General features: G+C 44.3%; 1 protein-coding gene across 1 annotated transcript; it reads right to left on the bottom strand.

The window, feature by feature from the left end:
• Nucleotides 1-1,331: 1,331 nt before the first annotated feature.
• On the bottom strand, nt 1,332-25,727 carry LOC117366072 (schlafen-like protein 1). Its single transcript, XM_033957160.1, has 3 exons — nt 24,640-25,727; nt 18,652-19,350; nt 1,332-1,621 (listed from the first exon to the last, which is right to left on the bottom strand). The coding sequence occupies exons 1-3, from the start codon at nt 25,000-25,002 to the stop codon at nt 1,445-1,447; spliced, it is 1,239 nt and encodes a 412-aa protein (XP_033813051.1). The 5' UTR covers nt 25,003-25,727; the 3' UTR covers nt 1,332-1,444.
• Nucleotides 25,728-26,365: the final 638 nt, after the last annotated feature.

The following is a 26,365-nucleotide window of genomic DNA, read 5'->3' as shown; positions in this document are numbered from 1 at the left end:
CAAGTGTGCTTTTTGGTCATCTGCAACTACACAGCAGAGTATCTTCCTTACCATGGGATTTAAAGATGCTGCACACCAATGTCTACCCGAGGCCTTGTACACAGTTGGCTTGTGTGCAAAACTCATTTTTACATTGGGTGCTCACAAAATTGTGCATTACAGTTGAGCTAACCTTTGTGCAATCCCTTCTGCACTTTCTTGCATTTCCTTTTAGGAAGTAAAGAAGATGACAATCATCTATGTCTGGCAACCACAGCAAAACAGAGTAGAGGCAGACCAGAGGCCTTTTGGATGACAAGATTTCAAATCCCACTGACTCCTTGCATAAGACACTTCCCCCCCCCCTCCTTTACCTCAGGTACTAACTTAGGAGTCCTTTTAGTAAGCTGTGGCAAAAAATGGCCTTAATGCACTCATGCATGCATTCTGTTACTAAAATAGCCATTAATACAAAAGATAGAAAAGCAACCATGTGCTAATGTTAGTGTGAGGCCATTTTTTTAAATTACTGTGTGAGCACTTACCACCACCCATTTTGTAGGTGGTCAGTGCTGACACAGTATTTCTATAACCAGTAAGTGCATGGTAAAGTAGATGCGTTAACTGGTTAGTTCTGGAATGCCCATTCTCTGCCCCCCCCCAAAAAAAAATTGAGTTAGAGCATGCAAACATCTGTGTGCATCCCGTGGTACTCTATTTTTAGCTGTGTTAGTAGGCATGTGTTAACCCTAAATCGCAGCTTAGTAAAAGGGCCCCTTAAATACCTCTTTACCTGAATGTAACTCACCTTTAACTACTGTAGAAAGGTGTGAGCCACATACAAACATAGACAGGTCACCTGAACTGCATGGATTTGGATGCTAAGAGATAAAGCATTGGGTGGAAACGCAATTCTGGGTTTCCCAAATGTTGCAATTTAATATTTGTAAGTCCCACAACAATAGATCCAAAATAGAAATTAATATGAATATTCAAATTCAAGGAGGAAAAAAATGTCAGTGGGTACTTTTCCTCCTTGAATTTGAATGTTCTTATTAATTTTCATTTTGGATTCTATTGTGGGACTTTAACCTAAGAAATACTCCAATTTAATATACGTAAAGTCAGCCTGTAGGCATATATAGTGATATTTTTCCAAATGTTGACAATATTGTCAACTTTAAAAATATAAAATAATAATAAATAAAAAAATGCTGGTATGAAAGTTTCTGGACTCCATGCACTTCAAGGGAAAGTTAACACGACTATCTTTTTCAAGACTGGAAAAACATTCAGGGATTTGCTAGGGAACACACAGGCTGGCTGGGAAATTCAATTTATATGGGTTTATGTTTGTGAATTTACTTTTAAATACCAAGTGTATCTTTACAGTCTGGTTTTATTTATGGTTGTGATAAGATCCCGCTTGGGTACCCCTTTTGTGCTTCTCTCGAGGGGCTCTAGCTCATAGGATGACGCATAATTTGGACGTAGCTTTCATTTTCTTCGCCTGTTCCTCATTCTGATGCTGCAGGTCCACAATTAATTGATCCTTCTGTTGCAGTTGTTTCTCTAGTTGTTCTTTTTCCTGTAGCATAGAGGACATCTTCTCTTCCAGTTTCTTCACTTCTATTGTCCATCTCTGAAGAGGAAGAAAAAAAGAACAGGGGTGAGAAACTGGTCCCCAGGTGCCACAAGACATTCAGTTTTTCAAGCTAGCGTTTTATGCATATTTAATGTGGGTTTGAATGCACTGTTTTCACTGTATGCAAATGCAATGCATATTCATTATGATTATCCTGAAACTGCAAGTGGTTTGTGGGCCTGAAGGACTGGAGTTGCCTAGTCCTGATATGGCATTATCTATTCCACTCAGTTCTCGGGTTACTTAGTGAGATTGGTTTTCAGGATATTCACTGACCCTAGGGTTACCATATGTCTGGATTTCCCCGGGCATGTTATTTTGAGGACATGTCTGGGGATCTGGACAGCTTTTCAAAACCCGGCACTTTGTCGGGTTTTGGAAAGTTTCTGGCAACGAGCAACATCGGGACAGCATTCGCATATGCGTGCATGCAATGCGGTAACGTCACATGCATGTGTGTGACATCGCATCACACCAGTCCATGCGTGAATGCCATCTAACATTGCTCATGCAAGTCGAGGGGGCAGGGCTGGGGTGGAACAGGGCATGGCTGGCCGGAATGGGGCGGGGCCATGGGTCCAGATTTTCCATCTGTAAATCTATCTTGTGCATATTCAGTGTGGATATAAACCCTATAAACTGGGTCTATTCCAAATTGTTTTTAACCAAGTCCTGGAAACACACCTGACTAGTCCTGTTTTTTTATAGATATTTTTGCACAACATTAGAGACACAATTTTATTTGGCATGCTGATGAGAGCTAAGCCTCAAATATCTGCTAATAATAATAAGCTTTTGATGATATTGACAGGAGTTGCCATTCAACAAATAACATATTACTGGAAAGATTGTACAAGGTTGAATTATTGTTGCTGGTGGAATTCAGTATGTCATGTGTTTAAAATGGAAAGAGCATTGGCAGTTCAAAAAGGTTACTATAATAAATTTAAGGATGTGTGGGGGCCATTTTTTAATTATTATAATGAATAATTTACACTTTTCCCAATTTTTAATTCTTACATGTGGATCGGGGGGGGGGGGTGTTAGATTTCTATTAAAAATATATATGAATGATAAGATATTATATTCATGTGGTATATTTTTTGTTGTATATGGAAGTGGGAGGGGGTGGGGGTTATATTTTTTTGTTGTATGATATGGTAGATTTTCAAGTGATATTGTATTCTAATTGTTTGATATTTACTGTACACTTGTGAATTATAAAATGAATAAAGAAAAAAGAAAAAAAGTCATTGTGGATATGAACCAGACTGGCAGTGTGTGTCGGTACAAGGTTAGGAACTATATTCCCTCTAAACCAGTGGTCTCGAACTCAAACCCTTTGCAGGGCCGCATTTTGGATTTGTAGGTATTTAGAGGGCCGCAGAAAAAATAGTTAATGTCTTATTAAAGAAATGACAATTTTGCATGAGGTAAAACTCCTTATAGTTTATAAATCTTCCCCCCCCCCTCCCCTGAAGGCCTACATGTTCCCCACTTCTTTGCAGTGTCCTCCAGCTTCCCCCCTGGCCTCCCAGTCTTAGTTTCAGCTAATTAACGCAGCCTGCAGAGGGGATCGCCGGTGCTGTAATGTTCCTTGCAGGCTGCCATTGGCCTCCGCAACACGTCAGGGGCAGGATTGCGGCAGACGGAACGTGCTTCCGAGGACCACGGCAGCCTGCAAGCATCGCTGCAGCACTGGCAATTATCTCTGCAGGCCGCGGTAATTATCTGAAGATAAGAGTGGGAGGCCAGGGGGAAGCAAAGAGCGAGCAGCACTAGTAGAGGCTGCAGGCCGCAAAATAGTACCTGGCGGGCCGCGAGTTTGAGACCACTGCTCTAAACGGAGCACATGAGCAATTGCTCATACATTCTAGAAGGGTCGCTCACGGGTTTTACGTGATCGCTCACAAAAAATACTTGTAAATCTGGAAAATTGTTGGTTTTTAGAACTTGTTGCTGCCATGAAAATTTTTTTTATTTGTTCAATTTTCTATTCTGTTCTCGCAGGAGAGCTCAGAATGGGTTACATTAATTTATTCAGGTACTCAAGCATTTTCTCTGTCTGTCCTGGTGGGTTCACAATCTATCTAATGTACCTGGGGCAATGGGGGGGATTAAGTGGCTTGCCCAGGGTCACAAGCAGCAGCGTGGGTTTGAACCCACAACCCCGGGCTGTAGCTTTAACCACCACAAAGCAATTCCTGAGAGAAACTTTAGATAGTATGGATCTAAACATTTGAAATAATAATGTGCCTCATGGACTACTAGCTTCAGCATATACTTGTTAAAGGCAAGCAATTCTGCCTTCTCTGGAGAGCTGCATATTCACCAAGTGAAAGTCCTGAAGGTCACCTTTAGAACTTTGTCGCCCACAGGAGAAAAAAAAAAATTGCACCTAGCTGGCCAATCCTTGGAGGGAGTATTGGTTAGGACCCAGTGGTCTGAATGGCAGTGTTGCTAAAGTTAGACCAATAGGATTTAAAATGTAAAACAGCATTCTGTACTGCTAAGTTCACACTAGATCCTAAAAAAGGTTGCCTAGTGCAGTGTTTTTCAACCTTTTTACTCCTATGGACCGGCAGAAATAAAAGAATTATTCTGTGGACCGGCAGTTGAAGAACACCAGCACACCCAGGTCTCTTTCAAGATTACTTACCCCTAGCAATGATCCCCCCATTGTGTAGCTGAACATTGGGTTCTTTTTCCCAACATGCATGACCTTGCATTTCTCTATATTAAAACGTATCTGCCACTTTTTTGCCCACCCTTCCAGTTTTGTTAGGTCCCTTTGCAGGTCTTCACAGTCTTCCGTGGTTCTAACCCTGCTGCAGAGTTTGGTGTCATCTGTAAATTTGATAACCTCACATTTCGTCCCCGTCTCCAGATCGTTTATAAATATATTGAACAGGAGCGGTGCCAACACTGACCCCTGCAGGACTCCGCTCGTGACCCATTGCCAGTCTGAGTATTGGCCCTTCACTCCAATCCTCTGTTTTCTGCCCGCCAACTAGTGTTTAATCCATCGGTATACCTCCCCCTCCACCCCGTGTTTTCACAGCTTCTTAAGCAGCCGTTCGTGTGGTACCTTGTCGAAGGCTTTTTGGAAGTCGAGGTAAATGATGTCTATGGTTTCCCCTTTGTCCATTTGGCTGTTTATTCCCTCAAAGAAGTGTAGAAAGTTTGTGAGGCATGACCTTCCCTTGCAGAAGCCATGCTGGCTCGCCCTCAGCTGCCCATTTTTTTCTATGTGCTCGCAGATGCTGTCCTTAATCAGTGCTTCCATCATCTTACCCGGAACTGAACTTAACCTCCCCTTTCATGAAGCCATGCTAGGCTTTTTTTTTTCCCACCAACCTTGATGGTAAAGGCTCCAACACTCATAGAATTCCTATTGGTGTCGGAACTAATACCGCCACGCGGCTTCATAAAAGGGGACCTAAGTTTTGTTTGTAGCTGGAGGTATGCTATAAACTGCTTCCAATTTTGCACTCTAACCACGAAAATAGGCATGCAAGTTTATAGAATTAGGAAGAGGCTGTTTAAATTATGTTTTGCTTTAAAATATCACTTTACTAGGGCTTGAAATGCATTTGAGCAAATAGTGCTGTGTGCTGTTTGATTTTTGTGAGTTCTTCATCAAGCATTTTCTCTTAAAGAAGGAAAAATCGCCCCATTTAAAAGCAGCATCTGATTTTTAAACTCTTTAATTGCTATTAGTAATGTTCAAGAAATTAAAGCTGCTTTCTATGGTGGAGGCCTGTTTTATTGAAATTTGAATTGAGACATCCAGGTCGGAGTGCGCTCAATTTCAGCAGCATTTTACGAAAGGCTCTGCTGAAGATGGAGCTTTTTGTAAAAATATAAATAAGAATGCGCAGACATGCACAATGGGAGCAACCATTTTGCCAGGGCTGGCTCAACCTATGGAGCAGGTGAAACAGTGGCTCAGGATGCCGATGACAAAGGGCACCAAATTCCCCGTTCACCATATCTCTTGGGCTTCCCTCATCCTTGCAGGCAGTGGGGGAAGGGAAGGAGAAATATTGGACCAGGATTCAAGATTTTGATGCTCTTTTTCATCACCAAAGGGAGGGGGGGGGGGTGTTAAATGCACAAACTGGCTTAAGGAATTACAGACCCTTGAGACGGCCCTGCATTTTACAAATATACTGTACACATGGTATAAATGAATGACACAAGTGCCATTATATATGGAAGTGCTTCTATATGGAAGTGCTGGCACTTACATCTGGAACTTAGGATTTTGTGACTTTCATGCTTAAGTGGTATCAATTCTCCATATAGTCGTCTCATTTTATAAACCTAGACATGTAAGTGCTGCCAATTAAACAGTGAGGCTGTGATTTTGTCTTGTCTTCAATTTGAAAACAGAAATAAACAAGGGGGGATTAAGGAGATTAATCCCCCTTCAATCCCTTGTAACAAATGCTATTAATCACGTATGTACATAGATTGGATTTGTTGTAAAACCCAATGGGGAAAATTTTCCAAACAACATATGTTCCTAGTGATGTAATAAGAGGAGGGGGGGGGGCAGACCGCCCTGGGTGCCATCTTGGTGGGGTCTCTGCCTCCCATGCCACACTCACGCCCTCCCTTCCCTGTACCTGTTTAAAATCTTGGCCAGTGTCTGGATTTCCCCAGACATGTCCTCTTTTAAAGGATGTGTCCGGATGGCTTTTCAAAACCCGGCATCTATGCATGGCTCGAACAGATGAGGTTTGTGTGGGGCTGGGTTTAGGGACAGAATGGGGCGGAACAAGGCGGTCCTGGGGTGGAACAGGGCGGAGTCATGTGTCCTCTTTTACCAGATGGCAAATCTGGTAACCCTAGGCCAGTGAGAGCAACTACTCTAGCCTGCTACTTGGGCTGGCCTGGCTCCCTCTGAAATTACTTCCGGGTTGTGGGAACAGGAAGTGATGTCAGAGGGAAGGCCAATGCAAGCAGCAGGCCTCAGAAGCTGCTCGTGCTGGTGAAGATTTAAAGAGGTACTGGGGTGGGAAGGGAGAAGCGGGAGGCAGAGAGGGGGGGGAGGTTGGCATGGAAGGAGCAAAGTTGCCAGAGAGGAGGGCCACCACCATTCCGGGTACCTCCTACCCTTGCTGCATCACTGTATATACCCATTGTGAAATGGGGAATACATGTTTCAATTTTTATCCAACCCAAGGCTTGCCTCGGCTATGCCTTCACCACACCCCTTCAAAGCTCTCTGTGGTGTGGATTTGTTTATGTAAACTAGTGGCTTTCTGAAATAGGGATGAAATAGTCAGAAAATGTTCCCATTTCCTATCGTTTCCCGAATTGTTTATAAGAATACTAATTTTATTCATTTTCATTTGGCCATTGTCCTCGTGGGAGCAAAGTTGTTGAGTGCACACACTTTTGAAAGAAATGTATGTGCAAAGAAGGTGCCCTCCTTTGAAAAAGTGTGCATTATTTTGCATGCACAATGGATGACCTCTTTGCAAATAGTGCGCAATGTAATCATCAAATAATGAAACCTTAAGTTTTTGCTTGTTTTCAATTAAAAATGACACACAACGACTTGAAATTTGCATTGACATATCTTCTATCCGTTTTTTTTCTTTTTCTACATAGTGGGACAGACCAAACTGAAGGTCCATCAAGCCCAGCGTCTTGTTCTCAACAATGGCCAATCCAAGTCACAAATACCAGGCAAGATTCCAAAAGAATGAAATAGATTTTATGAGAACCATTAGAGTTTATTTTGATATAAACTCATTTCAATTGTGCAAGCTCTGGTTTTGAGTCAACTTGACTACTGTACTATCATACATCATGCTGGAGCCCCCAAAGATCTGCAGAGACTGCAGTGGTTCGCTTGATTTACAATCTGGAGAAGTATGATCGTATTGCACCTTATCATCGTCAATCGCATTGGTTGCCGATTGAAGCGCGGATTAAGTTCAAGTTTGGTTGCTTCTGCTTTAAAGTATTGGCAGGCTTAATTCCAGAATATCTCTTGGAATCATTTGCATTCAATAATTCCAAACATTCCAGAAAATCACATGCACTGTTCTCTTTTCTATCTGCCAAGGGTTGTAAATTTAAAAGATTTCCACAACGTCTACTATCCTTTCAGGCAGCACTATGGGATAAGGATTTTACTTTCTTAATTATGTCGACTGACTCTTATTTACAATTTTGACATGTCTTAAAAATGTACCTTTTTACTGAATATTTTGATAATTAGGCATGCTCTGCCATTCTTTTCATCTTATGTGTACATAATCTTTTGTGAACCGCATAGAACTTATCGGTATTTGCGGTATAAAAGTGAGTTTTATGTTATGTTATGATGCTTATCCTAGAAATAAGCAATGGATTTTCCCAAGTCCATCTTAATAATAGCATATGAACTTTTCTTCTAGGAAGTTGTTCAAACCTTTTTTTTTTTTTTTAAACCCTGGTGAGCTAACTGCTTTCAGAACCAACAGACAACACCGTAGTTCTCGAACCTCCACTGTTGTCTGTTGGCTCTGATTGTGTGTGTGGAGGTTTTTCTCCTGGTTTTTGCTTTGAGCTTATTGCTTTCACCATATTCTCTGGCAACAAATTCCAGAGTTTAATTGCATGTCGAATGAAGAAATATTTTCTCTGGTTTGTTTTAAACCTACTACTTAGTAGCTTCATTGCATGCCCTCTAGTCCTAGCATTTTTGGAAAGAGTAAAGAAGCGATTCCCATCTTGTTCCACTCGTAGAAACATGAAGGCCGTTTAATCCCATATACACCCTCAAGAACGTTAAGATCACAAAATCAGAACTTTTTAGTAATACCCACATCACAACAAATAATCTATGACACGACATGCTCTTCCATATTCTCAGTCACAGGACCACGATTATGGAACTCCATCCCCTCTAATCTCTGCGATGAAACTTCTATGGATAAATTTAAATCGAACCCGAAGACCACCTTATTTAAGGATGCATTCGATTTATGAATTTCTTTCTTTCCCCATATGTCCTGCACAAACAGAATTCTCCCCTTCCTTAGTGTATTAACCTTAAATGTCTTTCTTTTCTATTTAAAATTGTAGTTTTTTTTTATTTTTTATTTTTTATTCTTTATTTATCATTTTAAAAATTTTAACAAAATCAAACATTTTGTACAGAAAGATTGTCAGATTGATCTCAAAATAATAAGTAAATTATTAACATAAAAAGAACAAAATTCAAATCGGACAATCTCAAGTCCTCAATAATTATGTGATCCAAGATATATATAAGAGTGAACTTTTAAGGAAATCAATTATAAATTCTATATAATAAAGAACAGTATCATGTGTCTGACTTGAGGAATTATTCTATTACCAAGTCCAACAATTACTTAGTTGTTATTGTGGTAGTTGTTGTTATACCCTCTTTTTCCAGACGTTTCAGTGTCAGAAAAGCTGTAAGTTGAGATGGCTCAAAAAACACATACTTATTATCACGATATCTTACTATACATTTACATGGGAAACGTAAAAAGAAAATGCCACCCAGCTGTGTAACTCCTGCTTTCAACAAAAGAAACTGACGTCTACGATTCTGAGTTTCTCTGCTAACATCTGGAAACATTTGAATTTTCAAACCCAGAAACTCCTTACTCTTGTTCCTGAAGAACATTTTCAAAATCCAATCTTTATCCGGCAACAATGCCACAGATAGTATAAGAGTTGCTGGTTTAACCAAATCTTTATCTGATGTTTCCAAAATTGCTGTCAAATTTTGTTGAAGGTCTTGTATTTCCTGTCTCTTATCCTCCGAATGTTGACCCCTTACATTCATAGGCAAATAATATACTCGAGTGAGAGGAGGCAATGATTCCTCAGGAATATTAAATATCTCCATGAAGTACTTTTTTATCATCTCTCTCGGGTTTACTGATAAGATTTTAGGAAAATTTAACAGTCGTAGGTTATTAGTCTGATAGTTGTTTTCCATAATTTCCAATTTTTTCCTAATACTTTGATTATCTTGTATTATTGTAGATTGAACTTGTTTAATCATTTTCACTTCATTTTCGATACCTCCCAATTTTTCTTTGACATTAGAAATTTCCTGTTTATTTTCCTCTATTGTCTGTTTTTGAATTTTTATATTCTTTTCACCTTCTTTAATTTGTTTAGTTAGAGAGTCTCCCAGTTTGGAAACTAAGTCCCAAATTGAATCAAGAGTCACTTCAGCTGGTTTCTCATATTTAAAGAAAGTCTCATGTAAAGTTAGGGAAGACTCACCTTGACTGCCTTCTGTCTGTTGGTCTGGACTTTTTCCTCCTTCTGCTCTATCCGCTGGAACCATCTCTGGACTTAACAAAGCCATAGAGACTTCACCTTGCTGGCTCCCTGATGTTACAGCCTCATGATCAAAGAGTGCTGCTACTTCTGGCCCACTCCTTTCACATGGGGAACTCGCACTCAGCGGTGGGGGAGGTGGACTCCTCTGGTCGGGGCTCAGTGTGGTATCCAGCCCAAGGACTTCCGATCCGGCGTCACTCCACGTCGCAGAGTCCAGCGGGCGATTCCCCGAACCTACTGTCTCCCTCTGAAGACGCTGAAGAAAATGTTCAATTGAAGCGAGAGGGGGGTGTTCAAGACGTCGTGAGGCTGCAGCGGCGCTCTTACCCCGTCTCTTCGGCATCGCGACTGACAAATAGTCTGATCGCTGTTGAAATATAAACAATCGTGCCCTCAGCGTCTCACCAGTCACTGATACAAATCAAATCATATATCCTGGATCTGAAGATCTCCTGTATTCGTTCCTATATTCCAATAGGCAAATCAATAATCTCCAACTCCGTGGCTCCAAGGGGCTCCCAAGGGGCCTGGCGAGCCCCTTCGGCCACGCCCTGCGGCCGCGCGGCTGCGGCCGCAACCGCGGCGGCGTTCTGTTTTTAAATTGTTGGAGACGGACCCGGTGACGTCAGGGGTCCGTCTCTGAAGATGCCTGCTAGGAACCAGTGGAGAAAAGCAGAACCGCTGCTACAGGAAGCCAGGGAGAGAGGCACAATCCCCTCAGATGAAAAGCTCCGATGCAGGAGATCTCCCGAGTCTCCCGCGGCGGCGTTCTGTTTTTAAATTGTTGGAGACGGACCCGGTGACGTCAGGGGTCCGTCTCTGAAGATGCCTGCTAGGAACCAGTGGAGAAAAGCAGAACCGCTGCTACAGGAAGCCAGGGAGAGAGGCACAATCCCCTCAGATGAAAAGCTCCGATGCAGGAGATCTCCCGAGTCTCCCGCGGCGGCGTTCTGTTTTTAAATTGTTGGAGACGGACCCGGTGACGTCAGGGGTCCGTCTCTGAAGATGCCTGCTAGGAACCAGTGGAGAAAAGCAGAACCGCTGCTACAGGAAGCCAGGGAGAGAGGCACAATCCCCTCAGATGAAAAGCTCCGATGCAGGAGATCTCCCGAGTCTCCCGCGGCGGCGTTCTGTTTTTAAATTGTTGGAGACGGACCCGGTGACGTCAGGGGTCCGTCTCTGAAGATGCCTGCTAGGAACCAGTGGAGAAAAGCAGAACCGCTGCTACAGGAAGCCAGGGAGAGAGGCACAATCCCCTCAGATGAAAAGCTCCGATGCAGGAGATCTCCCTGAAAACCCAACTGGATTGCGGCCCTCGAGGAGGGACTTTGGCACCCCTGATTTACAGGAATGATCCCCTTATCTAGCATTTCCACTATTCATGAGTATAAGTCAACAAGGAACATGGTTGAAGCTTTGATCATTAAGCTAGGAGGACAAATATCTATTGGCAAATAAAAATTTGCATATTGATTATAAATTTGGTTAAATAACGTCCAATCCTGGTTTTTAAGCATATCCCAAGTCAAATTACCTCTGGCACAACACTCTAGAGTCAGCTGTGTCAAAGTCCCTCCTCGAGGGCCGCAATCCAGTCAGATTTTCAGGATTTCCCCAATGAATATACATGAGATCTATTTGCACGCACTTCTTTCATTGTAAGCTAATAGATCTCATGCATATTCATTGGGGAAATCCTGAAAACCCGACTGGATTGCAGCCCTCGAGGAGGGACTTTGACACACCTGACTCTAGAGTGTTGTGCCAGAGGTAATTTGATTTGGGATATGCTTAAAAACCCGGATTAGACGTTATTTAACCAAATTTATAATCAATATGCAAATTCTTATTTGCCAATAGATATTTGTCCTCCTGGCTTAATGATCAAAGCTTCAACCATGTTCCTTGTTGACTTATACTCATGGATAGTGGAAATGCTAGATAAGGGGATCATTCCTGTAGATCAGGGGTACCAAAGTCCCTCCTCGAGGGCCGCAATCCAGTTGGGTTTTCAGGATTTCCCCAATGAATATGCATGAGATCTCTTTGCATTGTCTGCTAATAGATCTCATGCATATTCATTGGGGAAATCCTGAAAAGCCGACTGGATTGCGGCCCTCGAGGAGGGACTTTGACACCCCTGCCTTAGAGAGAAAGAATGAGTGTGGCAAGGAAAGGGTGGAAAAAAAATGAAAGCTGCAGTAATTAACAGGACAGGTCAAAGAGGAAGGACAGTATAAAGCAGAGGTATAGCCACGGGGTGGTAAATGGCCTTGTCTCTGTACCTGTGACAACCAGTTGATTACTCTCCTCCCCCCCCTCCCCGCGCAGGAAACATTCACCATGTATCATTCTCTAAAGCCTAACTTGGGAATCTGCACACAACTTTTTTTTTTTTTTCTTTTTTTCAATTGACTTATTTGAAGCAGTTACTCTCTAGCCCCCAAATGAGGAAGGACGCTAAAAAGAGCTTCTCTTTGAACCCTTGAGAAAGCCCTTGTGGGCGAAACGGGTCCCGTTGGGGCGTGCTAGAGATACTGCATTAAAAAACACGGTAAGTAAAAAGAAACTGTGTTTTGCAGTTTTTATTTCTGAAAAAAAAAAAACGTTCTAGAAATCAACAATTAAGCTGCATTCGATAAAGGAGGCAAAGTTAAAAGTCAAGCCCAACATCCACACCTAGTTCATGCATTGATGTAAATGGCTTTGTGAGTCTTTCTTGCCATCCTATATTTGATCCTACTGAGTGTTTTGGTGGTTTCCAATTTTTCCTCACCTGTTCATCTTCTAAAACCTTTCTAGTGATAATTAGATCACCAATTAAGAGTTTGGCATGGAACTCTTAGGATGCCTAGCAACAACTAAGTCGAAGCACCCTACGACGCCTAACGACACTTATCTGAGAAGTAAGCATGGTTAGGGGTGGAGAATAGGCGTGGTTGACTTGGGCATCGCTAAGCATCTGAGATAGGTGCTGGCTAATCAGGCCGATTACAACCTGGCCTAAGATACCGGCGCCTACCTCTAAGTGACAACTAAGCATGACTAGGCAGGATTCCATAAGCGGTTGATTGACAACTGTACCAAGCGGTGTCTACAATGTAGTCGCACTTAGGCTCTATGTGCATAAGTTTAACTGCATATATACATAGGGGTGCCAGATTTTACTGGATCCGCCCCTCCATCCCTGCCTAGTTCCACCCATCCCTGGCCTGTTACATCCCAGTCCTGCATGCACAGATTTCCTCCTGCCTGACGTGATTTTGAGGAAGTTTTTCAGAACCCGGACATAGTGCCCAGAGAGCGGGGCAGGCAGGCAGGAGAGAGTTGGGAGGCAGGTGAGCAGGAGAAGAGTTGGGCAGAGAGAAAAGGAGTAAGAAGAGGGGATAGCGTAAGAGAATGCAGGAGAGAGTGAGGGGCAGCGGCGAGAGGTAGCTCCACCCACCCCTCTGATGTCATCGAAACACAGATCCGGAGCTCCCCCTTAAAAGGGGAGGGGCCAACGGCACTCAGCCAATCGGCGCGTGTCAAAGGTGAGTGTCAAAGGTGCTCGCCTTAGCGAAGGGCCTTAAGAAGGGATGAGTCACTGCACTGAAGAAACACCAGGGAAGGACACCTCCACAGGCAAGTACCACAAGGGCAACAGGACAGACAAACAGCAGATAAACAAACATAGCAGTCACAGAGGTCACACACAAAGAAACAGGGGTAGCAGGTATATAATTATGAGAGGGACTGCACAGTAACAACACCAAGGACGCTACACAGATTCCTACACAAGGAGAAACCACTTCAGACAAAGCGTGAGAAGGCATATAGGGAAGAACAAGAAGCAAAGAGGACCTGGGAAACAGGGAGAAGCCACTTCAGACAACAGACTGGCATGCAGACAGCAATGCAAGCAGCAGACAGAAGCAGGATTTTGAGTTACCCAGTTTTCTGCACCGTTTGTCATATGTATGACTACCTCCCCTCCGGGAGGCGGTCTTATGTATGCACTTGATGGGAGGAACTGGAGGGCCTGAAGAAGAAAATCAGACTACTGGAGGGCAGAGTACTAGAACTAGAAGCACTTCGAGCAGTTGAGGAGGAGGTCAGAGAGGCAGAAAACTTCGTGACTGAGAGGAACGTTGAAGAAGAAGTCAGGGAGTTACAGAAGTTCATCGAGGAGGCATACAGAAAGGCTGTGGTAAATCAACAGCATCAGAGGAACTGCCAAGATACACCTGTAGTGAGTGAGGACCTCCTGGAGGACAACCACAAGAAAGGAATAGATGACACAGCAGTGGGACCTGGAAATAGCAGAGGAAACCCACAGGAAGACGAGTCTACTGCAAGCCAACATCGGGATGAGGAAAGATGGAAGTGCACCGAGGACACGGACCTGCAGATAGAGAAATGGAAGTACATCGAGGACACAGACTTACGGCTAGAGAGACATGAGAAGATAGAGATGACAGCAATCGTCGTGGTGGACTCCATCATCTGACAAGTCGACAGCCACATAGCGAGAGGAAGAAAGGATCGGCTGGTGACCTGCCTACCAGGAGCCAAGGTAGAGGATATAGTGAGCCGCCTTGACATGATCATCAACAGTGCGGAAGGGGGAGATACGGCAGTGGTGATCCAAGTTGGGACAAACGACGTGAGCAACAGGAACTACAGCAGGGAAACACTGAAAGACCAGTTCCGAATACTAAGAAGGAAGATGAGGGTAGCATTCTTGGGAGATATTGTCGGTACACAGGGCCTACGGGAAGAGGCAGACGGAACTGCATGCAGTCAACGCATGGATGAGGCGCTGGTGTGAGGAAGAAGGATTCCACTTCGTGTACAACTGGATGACGTTCTGGGGAAGAGCAAGCTATACAGGAAGGATGGACTACACCTCAGCGGAGATGGAACGAGGCTACTTGCAAGCAACATCAAGTGAGAAATTGAGAAGTTTTTAAACTAAAGAAGGGGAAAGCTGACAGTCGATCAATAGTCGATGGTTCAGGAAATGGTATACCCAGAGAAAGCCATGTAAGAATATTGCAGGGATCATAGACAAGATAGAAATCCTGATGGATCGAAAGGGACAGAAGTGAGGGAGACAGAAGGGGGAAGGAAATGCAAGAAAGTAACAGGCCGCAAACTTAAGTATATGTACACAAACTCAAGGAGCCCAAGGAATAAAATGGGGGAATTGGAAGCTATGGCATAAAAAGATAACCTAGACATCATCGATATCACGGAAACATGGTGGAACGAGGACAACATCTGGGACACTATGCTACCAGGATACAAGCTATACCGCAGAGACAGTGTAGGACAAAAAGGTGGGGGTATTGCCCTATACATAAAAGATGGAATTGAGTCTAACAGAGAGAACATGCCGGAAACGAACAACAAGGTAGAGTCTCTATGGGCCAAAATACCGTGAACAAATAGAACGGATGTGAAAATCGACATCTACTACCAACCTCAAGGGCAGTCCGAAGAGACTGATGGAGAAATGACGGACGAGATTAAGCACGAATTCAAGGGAAGCAACACAGTTATCATGGGCGACTTCAATTATCCGGGGATAGATTAGAACCTAGGCAACTCCAGCTGCAGTAGGGAGACCAAGATCCTCGATGATGTAGGCGATTGCTTCCTGGAACAACTTGTAAAGGAAAATACGAGAGGAAATGCAATTCTGTACTTAATTCTAAATGGACTATGAGGACCGGCATAAGATATAAAAGCAGAAGGGATGCTGGGAAACAGTGATTACAATATGGTCCACTTCAAACTGGACACAGAAACAAAAAATTGATCCATAATGACTGCCACGACACTGAACTTCCGAAAAGGGAACAACGAAGGGATGAGAGTTATGGTGAGGAAGAAGATTAGGAAGAGGATAAGCACTGTAAATATGCTAGAGCAAGGATCTCAAAGTCCCTCCTCAAGGACCACAATCCAGACAGGTTTTCCGGATTTCCCCAAAGAATATGCATGAGATCTATTTGTATGCACTGCTTTAATTGTATGCTAATAAATCTCATGCATATTCATTGGGGAAATCCTGAAAAACCACCTGGATTGTGGCCCTCAAGGACCGACTTTGACACCTGTAGTTTAAGGAATGGAAAAGGACAAAAACGAATGAAAACTGGAAAAAGCACAAACAACATGACATAAGGCGGTAAGATGGACCAAAAGAGACTATGAGGAAAAAATAGTCAAGGAAGCAAAAAATTGTAAACCGTTCTTTCGATATATTAAGGGGAAACGACCCGCGAAGGAAGCAATGGGACCATTAGATGACCATGGAATAAAGGGAGTACTAAAGGAGGACAAAGCTATTGCCGACAAACTGAACACATTTTTTACGTCTGTATTTACCAAAGAGGATATATCTCATATACCAGAAGCCAACAGGCTATACACAGGAAATGAAGACAGGAAACTGACAGGGTCGACGGTCAGTCTAGAAGAGGTATGCAGGCAGATTGATAGGCTTAAAAACGATAAATCCCTGTGACCAGATGGCATCCACCCGAGGGTAATCAAGGAACTGAAAGGGATTATAGCTGAACTGCTTCAACTAATAGCCAATCTGTCAATCAAATCAGGAAGGATTTCGGAAGACTGGAAAGTAGTGAATGTTACGCCAATCTTCAAGATAGGTTTGAGGAGCGATCTGGAAAACTACAGACCAGTGAGTCTGACTTCGGTATTGGGAAAAATGGTAGAGGCACTGATAACGGACCGCATCATTGATCATCTTGACCGACACAATCTGATAAGGATCAGCCAGCATGGCTTCAGCAAAGGAAGATCTAGCTTGACAAACTTACTGCACTTCTTTGAGGGAGTACACAGACAGATAGACAAGGGTGACCCGGTTGACATTGTATAACTAGATTTTCAGAAGGTGTTTGACATGGTCCCGCATGAACGTCTACTCACATAGATTAAAAACTGGTTGGCGGATAGGAAACAGAGAGTGGGGGTAAATGGGCAATACTCAGCCTAGAGAAGCATCACGAGTGGGTCGGACTGGAGAAATGTCACGAGTGGAGTGCCACAGGGTTCGGTGCTTGGAACTGTGCTCTTCAACATATTTATAAATGACCTGGAAATTGGTATGACAAGCGAGGTGCTTAAATTTGCAGACGATACAAAGTTATTCAGAGTAATGAAGACACTACTCGAAAGGGTCCAGAGAAGAGCGACAAAAATGGTTAAGGGACTGGAGGAGTTGCCGTACAATGAGAGGCTAGAGAAACTGGGCCTCTTCTCCCTTGATAAGAGGAGACTGAGAGGGGACATGATCGAAACATTCAAGATATTGAAGGGAATTGACTTAGTAGAGAAAGAGAGGTTGTTCACCCTTTCCAAGGTAGAGAGAATGAGAGGGCATTCGCTAAATTTAAAAGGGGATAAATTCTGTACAAACGTAAGGAAGTTCTTCACCCAGAGAGTGGTAGAAAACTGGAATGCTCTTCTGGAATCTGTTATAAGGGAAAACACCCTCCAGGGATTCAAGACAAAGTTAGACAAGTTCCTGCTGAACCAGAACATACACAGGTAAGGCTAGTCTCAGTTAAATCGACCTAAATAAATCCAGGAAAAATTCCATCTGATACTGAAGGGAATAGACTTAGCAGATAAAGATAGATTGTTCACCCTCTCCAAGGTAGAGAGAACGAGAGGGCACTCTCTAAAGTTAAAAGGGGATAGATTCCGTACAAACGTAAGGAAGTTCTTCTTCACCCAGAGAGTGGTAGAAAACTGGAACGCTCTTCCGGAATCTGTTATAGGGGAAAACACCCTCCAGGGATTCAAGACAAAGTTAGACAAGTTCCTGCTGAACCAGAACGTACGCAGGTAAGACTCAAATAGGGCACTGGTCTTTGACATAAGGGCCGCCGCGCGAGCGGACTGCTGGGCACGATGCACCACTGGTCTGACCCAGCAGCGGCAATTCTTATGTTTTGAAAAGCCATCTGGACCCCTGGACATGTCCTCGAAAAGGAGGACATGTCTGGGAAAATCCCGACGTCTGGTAACCCTATATATATATATGCAGATATACAGACTATATGCAGATAAATTTAGGTGCATATACTCCTAGTGGCATGGTAAGGGGGGGTGGGCGGTGGACTACCCGTCTTAGTGGGGGTACTGTTACCTCTCCGCCCCCATGCCACGCTTGCACCCTCCCTTCCCCACTCCCCCCTACTTTTTTTAAACCTTTACCAGGGCGAGCAACGTCTCTAGCCTGCTGCTCACACTAGCCCAGCTGGCTCCCTCTGAAATCACTTCCGGGTTGTGGGGCTAGGAAGTGACATCAGAGGGAAAATCAATGCCAGTGCAATCAGCAGGCTGGAGAAGCTGCTGGCACTGGTGAAGTTTTAAAGAAGTATGGGTGTGGGAGGGATGGGTACGAGTGTTGCGTGAGAGCACAGGAGCGGGGAGGCAGGAGTGGTGAAGCACCACCGCCATGGTTGCCTCCTACCCTCGTTACGCCACTGTATACTCCAAGCAATTTTATTAAAGGCTATTTCTGTGCATAACATGCGCATTTAGCAGTGGAAATGCCTTTTAAAGTTATTCCTTGCACTGTCATGTAGAATCTCCTGAAACCTCACGCTCTACTGAATGCCATGCATGACAAGGTGTGAATGGAGGAAAGAAAGTTCTGGTTGTTAAATCAGAGTTACCTGCCTGCACCACTCCTGGATGGCACTTCCTAGTAGAGGTCCCTGAATGATGCCATCTAGAGGTAGGTACACTTCTCCCTGGTCCGTCTCATAGAGCATTGGTTCCTCCTGTGCCTTGGAAGGTTGTATAGTCAACTGTATGACTTTGAGGAAAACGCAAAGAGTGTCAGCTTTGTACACCGGGAGAAATGACAGCTTGTAATTCTCTGGCAATACGGGAGGCCTGAAGCCCTTCAGCACCGAGTCCACCATCAGACACAAACGGTCCTCATCCTTATCGTTGCACTGGATCCCCCATACAACATGTTTTTCATCTATCCCAACAAAGAGGTTGCCGCCATCATTATTCAGAAAGGCACAGGAGTACTTGCGTATGTGATGTTTGAACGTCATGCTCAGGTACTCCCCTCCTCCACGCTTGTACTCGGCATTGGTGAGCGCAGTCTGAAAAACCTCTGCATAAACCAGCTTCTCATGGTCCTCGGCAATCTCGGACATCATAAGGTCCTGGGATAGCATAATCCCATCTGACAGTGCACCAGTGAAGATGAGGGAGGACCGATTTCTCCAGCTGAGCGCCAGGTTGTTTTTCGTGTTGGAGACCGTCTCTGCTGCCTCGGTCCATTGGGTCCTCCGATTCATTTTCCACGGAGGAGACTGGAGCATGGTGTTTTTGTAAGGACTTCCATTCTCAGATACCTTTTATGGAAAAGATACAAATTGGTTTAATCAATCGTAGATTGCAAATGTTAATTCTGTTTATACTATTGGCTAAGTTAGGGTTCAAGGTCACTGAGGAACTGCTCTTCCGGTTCTACGATATAAGGAAGGCCTCTCAAAGCATGACACAAAGGGACAATTTTATTTATAACCCTCTTTAAAGTTATTACAGCAAGCCAAAATATCACAACAGTCAACAATGCCAAGACCACATAAACTACAAAATAAAGCGGTCATTTTTTCATATAAAAGTTCTCTCTTCTAAATGTGGGAACTTTGGATCACATGTTATTTAAACATCCTTTTGTAACTACATATTGGCCTAAAGTATGGTCTACAAACTCATCTATGCTCTTCTTATCAGTACCTTTAACTTATCAAATAATCATATTGGGAGGATCTGGTCTAACATCTGATATTGATAATTATAAAACACAACTACTGAAAAATGTATTGATGATATCTGTTAAAACAATCTAATCTAATAAAGCCCTAAGCGCGCATGCGCACTCCCACCTGCGTGCTCCCGTTTTCCGTGCGCTGTAGGGACCCGCAGGTAGGAGTGCGCATGTGCGCGGCGGCGCAGAGCCTGTTGGCCGCGGCGGCTCTTGCCGTCTGGAGGATAAAGCCAAGAAGCACGCTTCGGAGTGTGAACTGGCCAGGGCGACGTCAGCGGGGGCTGGACCGGAGCTGGATGGGAGAGGAGCTGCTCTCCTCCCTCCTCTCCTCCTGTTCCGGCTGAGCCTGCATAAAAAACCCAAAAACCCCCAGAGGCTGAGCCTGCATAAAAACCCCAAAAACCCCAGAGCTCGCTTCGGGTCCTGAAACCTTCCGATTCCAGCTGCGTCTGCAGCACTCTACACATGCTGCTTCGGGGCCTTCTACTGCCCTGATTTGCTGGGCAGTAGAAGGCCCCGAAGCAGCATGTGTAGAGTGCTGCAGACGCTGCTGGAATCGGAAGGTTTGTCGGGACCGCGGGAAGGGAAGGGGGGGCAGTAAGGGACTATGTAGGACAATCAAGCCATTGTGACATCACTGATTAGCTTGGCGCTTAGGCATTGGTGGAATGAGGAGTTATGACATCACAATCTCAGCTCTAGAATGTTGCTAGTATTTGGATTTCTGCCAGGTACTTGGGACCTGCGTTGGCCAGAAACAGGATACTGGGCTTGATGGACCTTCAGTCTGTCCCAGTATGGCAACTCTTATATTCTTATCAAGCATTGAGTTTTTCTTCCTGGAGAAGCATTTGTGGGTGTCATTGCTTAGCTCTTACTACCCTCTTGCCTAGGACTACCAAATGTCTGGATTTACCAGGACATGTCCTCTTTTCAGACGACTGTCCGGGTGTCCAGATGGCTTTTCAAAACCTGGCACTTTGTCGGGGTTTTGAAAAGCTGGTAAGATCAGGGCCAAATGGGGTGTGCACCTGCGCAGATGCGATGCGGTGACATTACATACCTGCACGCATGTGTGCGATGTCATGTCGCATCCGCACACGCGCATTCCAGAACCGAACCGAACAGACAAGGTTTGTGTGGGGCTGGGATTGGGAAGCAGAACAGGGCGGAGCCAGGGATGGAACGAGGCGGACCTAGGGGCAGAACGGGGTGGACCTCGGGGCAGAATGGGGTAGGCCAGGGGTAGAATGGGGCGGGGCTGAGGGTGGAACAGGGCGGGGCCAGGGATGGAATGGGGAAGCCTAAGGGTGGAACAGGGTGGGCCCAAGGGCAGAACAGGGCAGGGCCAGGGGTGGAACAGGGCGGACCTGAGGGCAGAACAGGGTGGGGCTACGTGTCCCTCCTTTACCAGATGCAAAATCTGGTAACCCTACTTATGCCATTTTGGCCAAAATCAAAATGGCTAATATAAAAACCTTGAAATGCTTTTGGCAAAATCACCAGTAATTATGGAGCAGGCTGAAAACAGGCGGGCTTACGTTTACACATTTTGGGCCTTGTTAGACAATTTTTGGAAACAGAGCTACTCTGAGTTTGCTATGAGACTTAGGCCAGACAATTGCTCCTTCACCTTAAAAGTGTAGATCACTGAAATCTCCTACTTTAATGCATTTTGAACTGTATTTTTTTAGACAGCAAAATGGGAAAAAATACACAAGGCTGCGAGGACTTCAACCAGGCATTATCCAGAGATTTTTGCAGATCCGATCAAAATGGTTGTTGTGGGCTATGGCACCTCAGTCAATCAGGTTGTCAGGATCTCCACGAGAGAGATTTGCATGCACTGCCTCCATTGGATGAAAATCTCTCTCATGAATATTAATCGTGGATATTTGAAAAATTTGACTGACTGACTGGGGCTGCCTCCAGGACCAGATTGGGAAAACCACTGGGCTATGGGATTTTGAGACTAACTTACATAAAGATTCAAGTGTTTTGGTACATACCATAACGTTCTAGTATTACCTGAACCCTTTGCAAGGGTTTTTTTTCTTTGCTAATTATGGAGCCATTGTACATGGCTTCTGTCTTTGTGCCTTCCCATCTGGCTTTTGCCATGCATACAGTGGCGTAGTAATGGAAGAGGGGGGGGGACTGACCGCCCATACTAGAGAATGACACAGGGAAAAATTTATCACCGTTCCCACCCTGTCCCCATGAGCTCATCCCCGCTCCTACCCCGTCCCTGCGAGCTCAGTCCCCGTCCTGCAAACTGTCAGATCCCATCCGCACAAGCCTTGAATAGTTACGATTTTATACTGAACTTATTTTATTAAAGTATAAAAAGAGACTATTCTGTACAATTGTCATTTTATAAACACAAATAATACAGAGCAAGGATCAACAAAACCCTTGTCTCCCCTCCCTTTCACAAATATCCCCTCCACTATTGTGAAAACTGAACAAACCAAATTACTATAGAAAAACCAAATTGCTATAGAAAAATCAAACTAACAGAATACTTCAGTCACACATGGCAGGAATAGTGTTAGGGGAGAGCAACTAGGGCAACTGCCCCTGGTCAGAGAGCCCTAAGCCAGCTGGAAGCTAAAGAAGCACAGCCTGGGCTTTGTGGTTCCCAGTTATGTCTAATACCAGCTCTATCAGGATACATATTTCAAATCTGAAATATTCTAATCGCAAAATATAAAATAATTTTTTTCTATCTTTTGTTGTCTGGTAATTTTATTCTTCAAATCACATTGGTCTCAGGTTTTGGTTTTGGGTTCCTTCTGTCTTCATCGGGGCATGGCTGGCTCCTGAGGGTAAAATAGGCCCAAGATTTGCAGGGGAGGAGATGCCGAGTCTGACACAGGCGCAATTTTTTTTACCACAGGAGCAAGACTTTTCACCGTTCCCACGGGGCGGTAAAAGTTCTTGTCCCCTTTCCCGCGGGGCGGTGAAAGATCTTGTTCCCCCATTCCTACGGTAAAGCAGTTGCAAATGTCCCCTTTACTGCGGTGACCACGGTTTACCACTGTAAACGGTTCCCGTGCCATTCTCTACCCCGGCCATCGTCTTGCTGGGGACGCCAGCACTTCTTCACCACCCAGGCCACGCTCACGCCCTCCCTTCCCCGCCCCCTGTACCTCTTTATAGACTTCACCAGTGCAAGCAACTATAGCCTAGCTCCGTCTGAAATCACTTCCAGGTCGTGGGGCCTGGAACTGACATCAGAGGGAAAGCCAGCACGAGCAGCAGGCTGGAGAAGCTGCTTGTGCTGGTGAAGATTTTAAGAGGTATGGGGGCAGAGAGGAAGGCGTGAGGGAGTTGGTCTGGAAGGAGCAGGGGAACGGAGAGGAGGGCGTGGGAGAGTTGGTATGAAGGAGCGGGGGAACGGAGAGGAAGGCGTGGGGGAGTTGGTATGGACGGAATGGGGGAATAGAGAGGAGAGCGTGGGGGGAGTTGGTATGAAAGGAGCAGGCAAACAGAGAGGAGGGCACGGGGGCGCCTCCGCCCTGGCTGCCTCCTATCCTCGCTACGCCACTATTTGCAGAGCTTCTATTCTGACCCTTTCGATCTGAATTTTCCTCCAGTCATTGCCTCTTTGCTGACACTTTCCTTTGGTCAATCTGTGTCAGAATCCAACCATGTAAGGAACATATTCCAAATTTGCCAATGGACTATAAGACATTATGGAGGAAATTCTATATGGGGGCTCCTAAAAAATCAGTTCTGAAAAATTGCTATTCTATGAGTTAAGTGCGGTTTACAGAATAGCGCTTACGCACGGAAACTGCACCAAACTTATTTGCATCAAAGAAAACATGGTGCAAAGTTAGGTGTGGCCTCGCTTATTTATTGGGCTGTATTAGCCACCTTTTCATGAAGAGACTCACCCACAGAGGTTTACAATACACTGAATAGTAATCAGGTACTCAAGCATTTTCCCTGTCTGTCTCAGCAGGCTCTCAGTCTAACTGAGGGTTCAGTGATTTGCCCAGATCCACAGAGTGTAGGCTAGGATCAAACTCATAACCTCAGGGTGCTGAGGCAGCAGCTCTAACCAGTGGTTCATAGACAACGGCGCGAAAGACAAAAGCGTGCCCAGACAATTGAGCGCAGCGCATGCCGCCGCGCTGCTCTAAATTACAGTTTTTAGGGGCTCCGACAGGGGGTTTTGGGGCGTTATGGGGGGTTTGGGGGGGTTGTAACCCTCCACATTTTACTGTAAACTGAACTTTTTCCCTAAAAACAGGGAAAAAGTGAAGTTTTCAGTAAAATGTGGGGGGTTACAACCCCCCACCCACCCCACAACGCCCCCACAACGCGGCGCGATGTCTATTAAGTAAAGTGGGGGGTTCCCCTCCCACACACCCCTGTCGGAGCACTAAAAACAGTAATTTAGAGCGGCGCGGCAGCGTGCGCTGCGCTCAATTGTCTGGGCGCGCCTTTGTCCCGGCGCGCTTTTGACCTGACACCCTAACCAGTAGGCCATGCATAACTTAAAGACCACCCCCCCGACTCATCCAATTCTGTGACCCCTTTTTTTTGGCTCGCACATAAAATTTAGGCGTGGATTCTGTGCCTAAATTTGCATGCATAACTTGTAATTGATTCTAATTAGTGTCAATAATTGCTTGTTACAATGCCAATTATCGGCGCTAATTAGTTTATCGGCCAATTAAATTGCCTGCAGAAAGTGGTCCGTACCCAAATTTGTGCGCACAATTTTCAGCCCTTTTAAAAATAGAACTAAGGGGGTATATATGTCTGCAAACTTATGAAAAAATAACATTGTCGACATGTCGGATAAAATGCACGATTTTGCGTATTGCATGCATATATATGGCAGCCTCTTGCCTACCTCTCTGTACGAAGGTTTTCTTCTGTTTGCCTCCCCCACCGATAGCGTTTTGCCCTTCATTACCAGCTTGTTCAGTAGACTCTGCTCCAGGCGCGACGGATCCTGCAGCTGGTTCAGTACTGCCTGATATGTGCTCTCAGAGTCCAGATGCACCAAAGCGTAGGCACATTTCTGCTTCTTGACAATTTCAATGTCCTGCTTCTGAACATTGACATTGATACTAGCTAGAATTTGCTTTAGCAGACAGCACAGAGTATCCTGGGAGTACTGAGAATTCAGGTGGCCCACGTACAAAGAGAAGGAGGTAGGCTGCCCAGGTAATTCCTCTCTTATGCATATTTCTCTTGAAGGCAACTCTTCCATGGTTTAAGCATTAACAAGAGCTGTGATCTAAAAGCAAAGCGTTAGGGAAATATAGGGTCAGTTCTTTGACGTCTAGAAGGAGAACACCAGCTTTGTTAGAAGACAGCCAACGGGACTGTTTGAGTGGAGATGTTACTGCTGTGAAGGTTGGATGAAATCATAGATATCATCAAACTCTTCTAGATGCAAATTTTTGGAAGTACAGTAGACTCTCTGTTAACCAGAGCTCTCAAGCAACCAGAAAAACCTGGCACGCCCCCACTTTACCTACCACATGTCCAGTAGTTTGGCTGAAACAGTTTATGGTAAAGCATAGTATGGGGTATAGTATTGGTTAGGCCTATTTTTAATAACAACTCTCAACCACCAGAAACGACATTTATCCAGCTTCTTATCAATCCCTATGGGTGCCGGTTAACTAAGAGTCTACTGTACTTGGATTCGTTATCATAAGGAATCATTTGATGAAAGATATCTAATAGTCCCAAAAATCAATATCTTTATGTTGCCTTAATAAAATATTAGGCCAACCCAATTGTTCTGTTGCTTGTTTTTTTAAATAATTGTGCTTCAAACTCTTTGTGTGAAAATGAAATCAATTGACTTACAACTGATATGGCCACTTTAGGGACAAACTGAGATTTTCTTACTGACATAGGGCTGTGTAATATCTATTTACTTATTTTTGCTGAAAAAACATGTCAAGCTGTTGCATTGGGTCATTGCAAAATGTAATTGTTTCTTTGGCTTTGTGCAAAATCCTGTTAAAATCCACACAAAGTCAACTTTCAAGAATATCAGAGGTTATGCTGCCTAGGAACTGTGTATCCGCCACAAAATCAGACATCAAATAGCAAGAGCCTAAATCGAAAATGGGAAACCGAGAAGCTACAGCTGGCTTGTTTAAGGTGAGTGGACTTAATAGGTTCTTGCATAAATGAGTTGTGTCATGCACTGCTTTTGTAATGGGCAATACAAATGACATGGCTATATGACATTAAAAAAAAAAAAAAAAAAATGGGGAGACCCAATGATCCACAGTGAAAACAATCCACCGATGAAAACAAAACCAGAAAACTGTGGATACAGATGTTCTGGAGATAATTTATTAGACATTGACATATAAAAACATTAAAATACAGTGGTATAAATCCAACCGGACTCTACACGCCTTCCTCAGGGGTCCAATGGTTTGCAAACTCACATATAAAGAATTGGACTGAAAACAGTCTATTGTCTTTAAACGCAGTTTTTTTGCTACTTCAGCTTGTCTGCGGTGTTCTTTGCTCACATGTTTAAAGACAATAGACTGTTTTCAGTCCAATTCTTTATATGTGAGTTTGCAAACCACTGGACCCCTGAG

Source organism: Geotrypetes seraphini, chromosome 8 (genome assembly GCF_902459505.1).
Source record: "Geotrypetes seraphini chromosome 8, aGeoSer1.1, whole genome shotgun sequence".
Lineage (NCBI taxonomy): Eukaryota > Metazoa > Chordata > Amphibia > Gymnophiona > Dermophiidae > Geotrypetes > Geotrypetes seraphini.
The sequence above is the reverse complement of the archived record's forward strand: the minus strand, read 5'-3'. Positions and strand labels throughout refer to the sequence as shown.

What these genes read in the sequence shown, in the direction of transcription:
- LOC117366072 (XM_033957160.1), bottom strand. Translation starts at nt 25,002, where the DNA reads ATGGAAGAGTTGCCTTCAAGAGAAATATGCATAAGAGAGGAATTACCT. An exon ending in GAAAACCTTCGTACAGAGAG is followed by an intron (nt 19,351 to 24,639) that starts GTAGGCAAGAGG and finishes TTTCCATAAAAG; the next exon opens with GTATCTGAGAATGGAAGTCC. An exon ending in TCCAGGAGTGGTGCAGGCAG is followed by an intron (nt 1,622 to 18,651) that starts GTAACTCTGATT and finishes CTTCCTCTTCAG; the next exon opens with AGATGGACAATAGAAGTGAA.